General features: G+C 37.3%; 1 protein-coding gene across 1 annotated transcript; it reads right to left on the bottom strand.

Moving 5' to 3' along the window:
* Window positions 1–2,619: 2,619 nt before the first annotated feature.
* Window positions 2,620–13,273, bottom strand: LOC128227609 (elongation factor 2-like). Its single transcript, XM_052938311.1, has 13 exons — window positions 13,164–13,273; window positions 11,491–11,705; window positions 10,994–11,178; window positions 10,558–10,766; window positions 9,875–10,120; window positions 9,203–9,461; window positions 8,502–8,697; window positions 7,384–7,642; window positions 6,771–7,022; window positions 6,352–6,561; window positions 5,790–5,972; window positions 5,104–5,233; window positions 2,620–3,096 (listed from the first exon to the last, which is right to left on the bottom strand). The coding sequence occupies exons 1-13, from the start codon at window positions 13,164–13,166 to the stop codon at window positions 2,900–2,902; spliced, it is 2,544 nt and encodes an 847-aa protein (XP_052794271.1). The 5' UTR covers window positions 13,167–13,273; the 3' UTR covers window positions 2,620–2,899.
* Window positions 13,274–13,279: the final 6 nt, after the last annotated feature.

The following is a 13,279-nucleotide window of genomic DNA, read 5'->3' as shown; positions in this document are numbered from 1 at the left end:
GTGTGTTATTTCTAAGCTCACCTAGTTTAAAGTGGCTAGGGTGGTTAGTGCTTGTCTGACGTCAATATAATACCGGTACTAGTTTGCAAAAAGAATCAGCGTTTTGAAATTTGCGAAATCAGCATCATTTGAAATGTCTAGTTGGACTGTTCTAGTTTTTGACGTATGATGTAAACTTGTCATCAGTGCCCAGATATAATGTAAACATGCCTTGTTGAACCGATTGAATAATACATCAAAAACTACAGGGACAAGTCCATTAGTCAAAAATAAAGCTGTTCATTTACAAAAACTACTAGTACTCATTAATAATAGTGAAGATGACATGAAGTAAAATCTTAATGATTAAGAATGGGCAGACTTCGCAAATGAGCCTTTCTTAATCATTTAAAATTTGACTTCAGGTCATCTAACTGCCTACCATAATGGCGGAATCCTTTTCTACGCAAAATCCGACACAGGGAGTGTGCATCAGATGATTGAGTGGCAGTAGGCAGACTTTAAAAGCAATAGATTGAATTCATGATGATTAAGCCTAGTACTTAATGATGGACCATCTGCAATTTCATTGACTGAAAAGTATGAATGTAGGTTGTATTCTAAAAACTACAACCCAATACCTATCTTCATAAAACCTGCCAATAATGGGGCTTCTATGTAGAAAAAGTAGTATGGGTTATGTAGAGTCAAAACGTAGGTCACAGGGTCAATTAAAACAACTTGAAGCTAGCTGCCGCACTTTTCTATCCTTCATGGAATTTGGCCTGAATGAAATACAAGTCCAGTTCCATAATGGTCCTGACAAGTCTAAATAATTGTACATATACAGATTTTTTGTTCACAATTTTAAAAACATTTTTATGCCCCCTTCGAAGAAGAGGGGTATATTGCTTTGCACGTGTCGGTTGGTAGGTCAGTAGACCAACGCTTGTCTGAGTGATAACTAAACAATTCCTGGATGTATGGTCATCAAACTTGACATGAAGGTTGGGCCTGACCAATAGATGACGCCTATTGATTTAAGGGCTCATCGGGTCAAAGGTCACAGTGACCTTTAATGGTAGAATAATTTTAAACTTGTCCAAGTGATAACTCGACAATGCCTAGACCTGTGGTCATCAAACTTGATATGGAAGTTGGGCCTGACCAGTAGATGACCCCTATTGTTTTGGGGGGATCATCGGGCCAAAGGTCAAGGTCACAGTTACCTTGAATGGTAAAAGGTTGTCAATAGTGATAACTTGACAATGCCTGCACCCATGGCCCTCATACTTGACATGGAGGTTGAGCCTGACCAGTAGATGACCCCTATTGTTTTGGGGGGTCATCGGGCCAAAGGTCAAAGTCACAGTGACCTTGAATGGTAAAAGGTTGTCCATGTGATAACTTGACAATGCCTGCACCCATGGCACTCATACTTGACATGGAGGTTGGGCCTGATCAGTAAATGACCCCCATTGTTTTTGGGGGTCATTGGGCCAAAGGTCAAGTTCACAGTGACCTTGAATGGTAAAAGGTTGTCCGAGTGATAACTCGACAATGCCTGCACCCATGGCTCTCATACTTGACATGGACGTTGGGCCTGACCAGTAGAGGACCCCTTTTGTTTTTGGGGGTCATTGGGCCAAAGGTCAAGTTCACAGTGACCTTGAATGGTAAAAGGTTGTCCGAATGATAACGAAACAATATCTGTTCAAGGTCACAGTGACGTTGAACGGAATTTTTTTTGTATGTGTGATAACTTGTCAATGCCTGCATCCATGGCATTTAGATTTTTTGTGACCAGCTGATGACTCCTATGGATTTTGAGGTCAAAGGTCATAGCACACTCTTTCCTCACACTTCGATGGTCATAATCTTAAAACTGCCTCAATGGCATCCAATGTCAGTGACAACCCAGCTGTCATTTCGGTCCATGCATATTTCATTCAATTGTCCATATAATCCTGACAACATGGTATCGGGGGGGGGCATAATGTTTGACAAAAATCTCTTATTATTTAGACTAGTGTCATGACCAGTCAAAAAAGAAATCACTAGGTCAAATTCTCAAAATACCAAACATTGCCCCGTTTACTTTGTATTCATGAAAACTGGTCAGAATTTTCCTTATTGGTCTTGATGAAATCTAGATGATTGGAATAATCTGTTGCAAAAGCATTGTTGTTACCATAAATATATTTATTCAATTGTGCGGAGGATTTTGTTCACATATACCACTTCTCAAGTAGGCCACTCGATGATATGCTCATCCCAAATAATTGACTAGCTCAATATACCAGGGAAAGATGTTATCACATACAACCAGCGACCCTTCACCTTCTTGCCAACCCTAAATACTATCCACCAGCTTGCTGCATACAAGTGGTGTATCCTACCACTTATCCAATTGCAGGAATGTGCACATAATTTTGGTTGAATACTTGGAACATGATCATACACACTGCAAAAAAACAACTGACCAACAAGCTCACGCTTATGTATCCCTCCAAAACATTGCTTTGCGAGGGTATAAACACAATGTCCGGTACATCCTTTAATTTGCACGACGCAAGAGTCTGACAACATGGCAAGCATAAACAAGCTCGACATCCCCTCTTAAAACAACAAAATATCAAACAAATCTTTTTTTTTTAATTCCATAGCCCAGTGGCTTAGCAAGTTTTATTTACAGCACTTTTTATTGTAGAACATGATTGGGAGATGCAAGTCTTATTTACTGTCAACAATTTTAATTATCTTTTTAACTTTGTCAACAATTTTAATATCTTTTTAACTTTATTATAATATACATGATGTGCCTTTAATTCTGTACTGACTACCATCAGAACACTTAATAGTCATATACAAAGTCAAAAAAATAAATACACAGGCGAGATTTAGTCTGTCAACATTGCCATTACAATTTATCCAGGAAGTTGTCCAAGCTTTGTACGGTTTCTTTCAACCCCTTGCGTTTTCTGATATCTGAGACGATTACGCCTGCCTTGGTAGATGGATCCAGTGGGTTTCCACCAGAGAGGACCTTCCAGTGGTCAAATACACACTGTGGGAAAGCCTGGCCTCCTGTTGACGCTCTCAACTCTGTGGTGAATCCTGTAATACACAACACCATACCCATTTCATTATCATTGATTTAATCAGAACGGATATTTAGTAACAAGCCAAACAAGAGCTGTCACAGTAACCTTAGAGGTAGAGACACGGGTCTTGCAGGCGACACGTCATCTTGGTATGTGGAACACATGTGAAAAGTTATTTTAAAATCTGTCCATACAAGGGAAAGTTACAGCCCGGACAGGAGTTATTGAGCCGGACACACGGCCGGACAGAAGGTGCGATTTTAATATGCCCACCTTCGGGGGCATAAAAAATTGGTTTGGTAAGGGTAACATCCTATTCAAAAACTGGTAGGGTTGGTAGGTTTTTTTCTATAATTATTATTATTAGGCTTTATATATGAACATTATTTTCAATATTGGAGAATGGTGTTTAAGTAATTTTCTGTATAAACTACATATTGAAACACCCGTACAAAAATTCCCCAAACCAAATGTATTTTATTTTGAGGCCTTCAAGCATCGAGTTGATTATAACGGCTTTCTGTCTTGGGCGCTTTGTTGAAATGTTATTATATAGTTAAATTTTTTAATAGCAATTGGCCAAGAGCATAACTATTTAAAAACTAAAAACACTGCAATGTGAAGAAACCAGGTTTTTCATATAAGCAGCAATCAGAAATTTTATCCAGTAATTTCTTGTACAAGTTAAAACAAGAGGCCCAAAAGGGCCTATGCTCTACTGGCATGGCTTTTGTGGTCATATCAATCCACAGCATGTATGTATGGGTAAAAGGCAACAGACATATAGTTTATGTTTTGTGTTTGGGTTTCCTGAAAACGTAGCACGTTCAACATCTGAGCCCAGAAAGTATTGTAAGCAGATTAGTTGCATGAACTATTTTAATATGTGCCAAGTAAAAGTCATCTGACAGAGAAAAAAAATGCTTTCAAAACTGTACTCATAGTAAAAATTTCTGTAGTTTTAAAAGTTAAAAAAAGTTCGTCAAAAGGTCAAAGTCAAGGGCATCCTAGGACAACATTGATCAATTTGAACAAACATTCACAATCAATTATGCTGAGATGGATGCACAACACACAAAAAGATTTTCAAAGCTTTCCAGATTTATGTTTACCAAACCTGTGAACCCTGGGTGTGGCCAGTAATGACACCAGGTGCATAACTTAAACATTCACAACCAATTTTGTTAAGATGAATGCACAAACTACAGAACTTAAAGCTAAAAAATGGCCTTTGGGCTTTCGACAAGAACAAGGCAGAGTAATTCACAAAATCAACTGCAGAAGCAAAAAGCAAATTGTCTCTCAAAATCCTAGACTTGAAAATTTTCTCCCTTAACTCTAGACTTGAATTTACATGTACATGTAAACTTTGCTAAAAATAGAATTTGCTCATGCAGACCTGGCTAAAAATAGAAAGCATTTCTTTCAAACTTTCATGGCCCATAATCTAGGCATTCATGGGCGGATCTGGTTTTCGAAAGGAACCGAGCTCTAATGGATATCTAGATACTGTACAAGTTTCATTGAGATACAATCAAAACTGAAGACTGTATTGTGTTCACAACCAATTGTTTACAAAATAGCATTTTTTAAATACTATCAAGGGCCATAATCTAGGCATGCATGGGCGGATCTGGCTGGTTTTCAAAAGGAACCCAGCTCTAATGGATATCTAGATTCTATCAAAACTGAAGACTGTATCGTGTTCACAAGCAATTGTTTACAGACGCACGGATGCACATACTACGTACACAATACCATCGCATAAGCTCTTCTGGTCTTTGGCCAGTAGAGCTAAAAAGCAGCAGCCTTTCTCTCCTTTTATAAAAAACAGACATTACTGAAAATTACTCTTTTTAGGCATCTTAACTCCACCCCCTTCAATGCGTATCCAAAGCTTGATCTCCACATAAGCTACCAAGTTTATCACTATCCATTAATCCTTAAGTTATGGGAGGAAACCATTTTTAGTAACCTTAACCTAGTCATCATTTTATTATTGATATGACAATGCACTTACCAAAAGACTCGTTGACGGGCAAGAAAGCCTTCAGGTTGGACTGTCCAACAATGATTTCCTGGTTGTCCTGCATTTCACCACGCCTCTTGTTCAGCACAGAGAAGCAGCCACCCTGGGCAGCTGTTGGTACCTGTAAATATATTGTAATCACTGACTACCTTTCAATTCTTGGGAAAACATAGTCAACAAGCGGTAAAACAGGTATAACAGGAATACCAATTTATAGGCGTGTAAAAAAAACCACTACATCGACAGTGTTTTTGACAGTGAAATTAAGCCCCATTCCCCTCCTGAAAGTTTGTTTTTCCCTTACCCAGGTAAAAATAAATCCCTTTTAATGATTTTTTGAGAAGCATTGACCTTTAAATCTTTAGCAAATGTAGCAATGTAGTGCCATTCATGAATATGTCGATAAGTTTGTTGAATAAAAAGGTTTGAAAACAAGTTCAACATTATATGAATCAGGTTATAATTTCCCCCTTTTTGCCTAAACAATGCTGCTTTTCCCCTAACAAAGCCCCCCCCCCCCATCATTCCCTCGAAAGTGGGACAAAACATTGCAGATTTTCTGCACCAAATGCAAACTTGTTTTAACATCCAGACATTAACATACATGTTAAATAATACCTTAAATTCAGACACTTTACATACTAGTTATGTGTAAAATGGTCTCTAGAAGCACTTACTCTGATCTCGACCAAGTAGATGGGTTCCATAAGACTAGGTGATGCTGTCAACATGCAGGCGTAGAGAACTCTACGGGCAGTGGGGATAATCTGGCCACCACCTCTGTGGATAGCGTCAGCGTGGAGAGTCACATCATGAACGTCAAAACGTACACCACGTACATTCTCGTCACACAACACTCCCTTTGTTTAAAATATAAGTAAAGCACTTGAATAACTATTTACATTTAATGAACACATGTTGGTCAATATTTGCATTCCCTTTTACCAGGATTAGTTTTGACAATCAGGACTGAAAAATAATCTGTTTTTTTGTTTACAATACTTTTTACAATGGTATTTAACATAATTGATTATCATCATTACTCGCGACAACTATTGATATAATTACGACAACTATTGATATTATTACAAGTGACATATAATCACAATTAAAATAAACACAACAAGAGCAACTCATACATTCTTCATAATTTGACTGAATGTCAATGGTAATTCCAAAGGCAACTAAAGAGATTAAGAAAATAGAAAGTTGAAACAAATTTGTGGAAACATGACTCACCTCCTTTGTAGCCCACTGGAAGCCAGCAACAACGCTGTCCTTGATTTCATTCAGGTACTGCACTCCCTTCGTGACATCAACAAGCAGGTTGGGACCTGTACCCTCGGGACCGAAGCACCAGATCTTTCTTGCCTCTCCAACATCAAAGTTATATTCATCAGCTAGGTACCTGGCTCGCTCCTTCATTTCTTGGCGAGTAGTAACTTTACCCTGAAGCAAGAACAGAACAGTCATGACGATGTATCAGACATCTAAAGGTGGAAATTCATTTTAAGAGCACAATTGTGTTTCCAATGCAAGAGAACAAAACAAATTCTGAACATTTATTGTTAAACAATATGTTGAAATGTTCTCAAAATTAGCTGTCAGAAGAGTTTAATCTTAAATAGTATGACATTTACAAACAAATACTAGCTTACGTCATCAATGTCCTTCTGGAGCTCCTCATCAAGAGGATGGCATTTCATGAACAGCCTGTTGTGCTTGTTTGGAGATTTGGACAGACACATGATGGACGACTCTTCAGTGACAGTCTCCCTGTAAGAGACAACGGGGTCGCTCTTTTTGAGTGGGATGCAGGCATGGTCCTCCTCTAAGTCCTTCAGACAAATCTCCAGATGCAGCTCACCCGCTCCAGCAATGATGTGCTCTCCAGACTCCTCAATGGTACACTGTAACACAAAGCATTGTTAGTCAAGTTTCAATGGTACACAGTAACACAAAGCAACGTTAGTCAAGTTTCAATGGTACACTGTAACACAAAGCAATGTAAGTCAAGTTAATGATTCGTCCATTCTACTCCTTACAAAACAACAAGTAATGCAATTCAAATTTATTTTAAAAATAGAATTTGTACATTAGTCAACACCAAGCAAAATTATTTCTGATCACTAGAGGTGTCAATGAGTAACAGACCATTCTCGCTGTAAATGTGAGACTGTTAAAATATTTCCTACAATCAAGACAAAGACTAAAAAGAAAAATTAACTCTTGCAGTAGCAACAAGTAAGTTTCCCCTCCATTATTCATTACCTGGACCATGGGATCTGACTTTGACAGACGTTTTAATCCTTCCACCAGCTTCGGCAGATCAGAGGGGTTCTTGCACTCGACAGCAACTCTGACAACTGGGCTGACAGAGAACTTCATGACCTTCATGTTGTGGGCGTCCTTGAATGTGGAGATGGTTCCACCCTTGACCAAAAACTGGTCAACACCGACCAGACCACAGATGTTACCACATGGAACATCTGGGATAGGCTCAATGTAACGGCCCATCATCAGAATTGTCCTGCAAAATAGAGACGTGTAAGCTGATAAAAGGTGACCAGATTTCAAGAAGAATGCGAACAAATTTTCGAAATACATTTAAACAATGTTATTCCAAAGTCATCGAAAACCCAGATCAATTTTGGTTTTATGATAATTGGGATAAACCATTATTATAAAATGTATTTTGAATTATTATTTTAAAAAAATAAAATATTATCACTAGCATGTAAAGGCACATGCATGCATTCATAACATAGCAGTTTATACAAAACATGTTTAAAAAGTACTGAAAATGCCACTTTACCACAGATTTGCAAACTACGACACACAGAATAAATCGCTCATTATCTGACATCATGTTTGCTTCATACACATGGTCAATATCATTCTTTAACAAGCACTAATTCTGCTTTATCACCTCAAGCTGATGCCCGCCAGCTATTGCGGTATGGTGTGAAGAATATAAGCCGACCGAGGTCGAAACATTGAAAAATAGCATTCTTTAACAGGCACTTTTTGTTCTTTATTATTACCTCAAGCCAATGATCACAAGCTATCACAGTATGGTGTGAAAACTAGATGACCAAGACAATGCTTTATAAATAGGTATGAAATACCTAATCGGGTAATTTCACTTCGAAATAGCGACAAATTTAAATTTGAAAAAGTAATTTTGGATTATAGAATGAAATAAAATCGGGACCAAACTAAATATTTGGAATTACGATCAATTCGGATTGATGATGTTTAAATGTAATCATAAAATCTTTTTTTTTTTAAGTGAAGTAGCAAAATGATGGAAAATTAACCAACAACAAAATGTGCTGTAAATTTTGGTTAATTCTAGTAGTACTGTACAATATATTGAACAAGCATACCTCTGGATGCTCTTCTCATACAAGTCGACCTTTGAGCCAGGCTTGTAGTTGGGTCCCATAATGCGAACTTTCTGTCCAGTAGCAACAGTACCAGAGAACACACGTCCAAAGGCATAGAAACGTCCCTTGTCAGATGTGGGCACCATCTTGGAGATATACATCATCAGTTCTCCATTAGGATCACATGCCATGGTGCCTGTAAAATTTAAGAAAATGGTGATCCCACTAGGTAGATATATAGGTGTATCGGTACATTCACCTTGAAAAATCATGCCGCATGTACCTTTCAAAAGTATTGCACCTAAACAGGTGGGATGTTGGTCAGCAGGAAAAGATGTGCAACTGTCCTTGTTCTGGAATCGTGAAATTCTCATTATCTCATTATTTAAAAAATGATAAAAAATAAATATATTGAAAATGGAGAATTTCAGAGGCTATTTTGGGGGAAAAAATTCTGTCCCTTGGGGTAGTAGCGGGATATCAGTAACAGTATAGGATTAAAAGGCCCTTAACGCAGTTAAATTTCCAAAATTTCGTCTAGGGTGGTAAAACTTGAACCAAAGAATATACATCTAGGAATTCACACACTTGAGTCCCGACACATTGCTTTTCTTGTCAAGTTTCTTGCTTTGTTTTATAATACATCACCCATTAACTATTTTACATACTTCTTTTAAATCATTAGAATTCAACAAACACACCTTGAGCACACTTGTCGTCCATTGGACCTTCATAGAGCAGCTCAGTCCTGTACCTCTGGGCAGTGACTGGGGATGGAAGATGAATAACGATCATCTGAAGGAGAGCGTCGCCAGCGGGCAGCCACTTCCTCATCACTGTCTTGAGCAGAAGCTTGCCAGCCTGCTCCTTTTCTTCTGAGGTTAGCTTCACACCAAGCTTCTCTGCCAGCTTCAAGGGTTTCTCATCTTTGCCATCAGAGTTTTTGCACAAGTCAAACACCTTAAAAAAGAAAAAGTCAGTGCAACAAGTGTGTGAGGGCAATCTGTGGAAAAGACAGTTAAGTTGCTTAAGCCTTGCAAATGTCAGAATCATTTAACGTGTCCTTTAAAAGCATAAATGGATTAAGCAAAATGCACAACAAAGTCACCAACTATACATATATATATGTATATATAAATAAAATCTGAACATGGTCAAAACTGTTTAAGGTAGTTTGACATCAAATGTCACAATCAATCTGCTAAATTTATTCTTCAAACATTGTAGGTGTGTCTGTGCAAACCGACCATGTTCAGATTTTATTTAATTCATTCAATTAAATAGGTCATATTTGATCAGCCATATCTTCTTATTTAATAGCATTTTCTTCAAACTTCTCCATAAAAAAATGATAGAGGAGAACAATGTGTTACCTGGTAGATGGGTGTAAGGATGTACTTGTTGAAGCCTCTGCACTTGAGAGGTGTCATCTCACCAGTGCACTGCTTCGTCCACTTCTTTTCTGGCTCATTGAAGAAGTTATCTCCCCACAATCTCTTCATCATCTTCTCCTCAGGGATCTTAAACTTGTTGCAGTACATCTTGGCAAAGTCCTTCAGGGTGAAGGCCCATCCATGGAGACCTGATCCAAAACCAACTGTTCCCTCTTTTGGATCCACCTAAAATGTGACAAACTTTGCATTTACAATTCAGTTTAAATAATGCTATGAAGACACTAAATACATTAATGTTCTAGGGCCAGTAGTCCAGTATCATACATGTAGCTTCATTAAGAATGAATAGAATTTGTATGGTTTACTATCGGTAATATAATAAATTATGCTTTTAACTATTTAATTTAATGGAGCAAAATACATTTCAACAAACTGATGCAGTTTAATATAACAATACGAGCATCCAAGACTTATTGCAAATCAGCGGGAAAAAAGGGAATCTTTTTTTTTTATCTAGGACTTCATGTATATTGAGGTGACCTGGTTATAAAAACCCGGAGAGGAAAAATGAAGAACACAAAATGGAACATGGAATGCAATAGACCAAATTGTTACATGAAACATACCTGTTTTTAGTAACTAAGATACATCTATAAACTTACAGAAATGTTTCCCATTGGGCTGTCATGGCCTTCGTACGTAGCAATGATGACGTTAGTATTTTCAATAGCTCTCTGGAAGATCTGGTACATAGCTTCCATATCACACTGCAGGGTGAGCAGGGCCAAGTCCATCTTGTTCATGAACAACACAGGCTTGATTCTCTCAGAGATACCTTGACGCAGCACAGTCTCGGTTTGCACAGACACACCTACAATGTTTGAAGAATAAATTTAGCAGATTGATTGTGACATTTGATGTCAAACTACCTTAAACAGTTTTGACCATGTTCAGATTTTATTTAATTCATTCAATTAAATAGGTCATATTTGATCAGCCATATCTTCTTATTTAATAGCATTTTCTTCAAACTTCTCCATCCATGAACTCCCTGATCTTGAGGATATCTTGATCTTAAAAATTACTACATGTCCATACCTGATACACAGTCCACAACTACCAAAGCTCCATCAGTTACACGCAGCGCGGCGGTTACTTCAGAAGAGAAGTCGACGTGCCCAGGGGAGTCGATCAAGTTGATCAGGAAATGGTTATCATCAGTTTTCTCTTGTTTGATGAATTGTAAATCGTTCTTGTCCAGCTCATAGTACAGAGAGATAGCACTGTAAATTATTAAGATAATAGTATATAAATGTTAATAATATATATTTATAAACATGTCAAGGCTTTAAACTTGGTCAAAACAAGAAAGATTTTCACAGAATGTTTCAACATAAGTCATTGATCAAGACATACAACATTGTATAATATTATTATTTGATTGGAAATCAGAAAAATTGTTCTACTTTTGACAATAGATTTATACCATCAATCCGTTATAGACCAAAATTTGCAAATGCAACATGTACAAAATGGGATTATCCAAGACCTGTTCATGCTTTAGGTGTATTGTTAAATCAATGACTCCAACTTACGTTGACTTGATAGTAATGCATCTTTCTTGTTCATCCTTTCTGGTATCAGTAAATCTAGTCTCCCCAGCTTTAGCGCCAGCAATGATACCAGCTTTGCTGACTAAAGAGTCAGTCAATGTTGACTTGCCATGGTCAACATGAGCAATCACGGACATGTTTCTGATGTTATGTTTCTTGTCCATGATCGCACGGATCTCGTCTACAGTGAAGTTCACCTGTAATAATGGATACAAATTAAAACAACTTTATTCCCTAAAAACAATCGCATACCAAGTGTTCTCAATAAGAACCGGCTGAAATGACAGTTCAAATGGCAATTGGACTGATTAAAATTCTAAAAAAAAGTGAATATTAAGTAGTATAAGCAGTCAACCAAATGTCTGTTTGACATGACTGGTATATTTCCATTTGGACTGATGAAACTTCTGTTTTGGTCATTCATAATATCATATCCATTTTGTTGATGAAAGTGCATTAGTGTTATACATTTTCTGAATCTTTATGATGTTCTGAGAACAATACAAGTTAATTTAAATCGGAGACAATGAGCTAAATAAGTTAGTTACAAGCTGTACAAAAACACCATCCTCGTACGAGGGCCTTAACATGCCAACCTTTAATACGAAATAATAGTATATATTGGGGTAGTCCATATAAACAGCCGCTTCAGAGTCTGACGATTTTTGTTTTGGCGACTACGCGTCCATATCCCACTTGTTGTTTTCCTAGCCAAGAATGACAGATCCCAGCGCTAAGTATATTGAGCGGAAAGATAACGGGCACCTGCTAGATAGTTCAAAAATGGCAATGCTTTGTTGACGGATCGATCTAAATTTGTGTGTTATTAAACACTAAATTGTAATAAGAGAAAGGTATTGGCTAAAAAATAATTTAAGTTTAACTTTTGTTTTTATTTAACAATGCAGTGTTAAATATTGTGGCGATACAGTTAAAGAATATATTTTACATCGGTATGAATAAGTCGACTTGTGGCGTTTAGGGAACAAAATGAATATCCAAATGTTAAAAAAGTTCCCTATACGCACATTATTGTGGCTAATATAAGGGAGAACAGTTCATGGTATTTCGGATTATATTTAGATTTTAGTGATTAGGTTTTTGAGATTAATCCTGTTCCAATCGTTTTTGGTGTGAAAAATATAAAAAAAATGGGGGGGGGACATGGCAATAGGGAGGTTCCTGTGAGGTTTTTGTCTAATTTCCTGTCTTTAATTTCAGGTATACTGTGTACAGCATGGGCGTTTTCCTTAATGAAATCCGGTGTACGGGATCATGGGACACGTTTGTGAAAGAAGCTGTCCTGAGGATCCCGGTCACCGTTAATGTAGGTATGAATGTTATTGCTGTCAAAAAAGTCGGCCATTTATTGAAATAATTATATCTGAATCTCTAGAACTCACCATGCCAGTTCTTATGCTAAAAAAAATAAATCTTTTCTAATACAGTCCCACTCTAAGAGCATATACAGTCTAAACTATATACAAGTAGATCTGTTATTACGCAGATGTTTTTTTTAAGTGACAGTGGGATGGTCTAGATATCTTCTTAATATAACCCACATTATCAGTTCAGATTTGTCATAAATGTATTAAAATGACTACTAAACAGTGACTCAATAATTTCTTTAAGTATTTAAGATAGATGTCACATACCATTTTGGATTGAGTCTCGCTTAGCGGACAACTGCTCGTAAAAGTTATCCGAGCTCTTCGGATCCGTATGTAAAAGGACCGGTATCACGTGACAGGAAGCGTGAAATAACTGCTGA

This window comes from Mya arenaria, chromosome 3, assembly GCF_026914265.1.
Source record: "Mya arenaria isolate MELC-2E11 chromosome 3, ASM2691426v1".
Classification (NCBI taxonomy): Eukaryota; Metazoa; Mollusca; class Bivalvia; order Myida; family Myidae; genus Mya; species Mya arenaria.
This window is presented reverse-complemented; position numbering and strand designations above follow the sequence as displayed.

Bases quoted from the DNA above. Each gene is read 5' to 3' on its own strand.
- LOC128227609 (XM_052938311.1), bottom strand. The intron at 10,121-10,557 runs GTAAGTTTATAG...GTCACATTTTAG, and splicing joins GCCCAATGGGAAACATTTCT to GTGGATCCAAAAGAGGGAAC. The intron at 3,097-5,103 runs GTAAGTGCATTG...TGTGTATTACAG, and splicing joins GCCCGTCAACGAGTCTTTTG to GATTCACCACAGAGTTGAGA.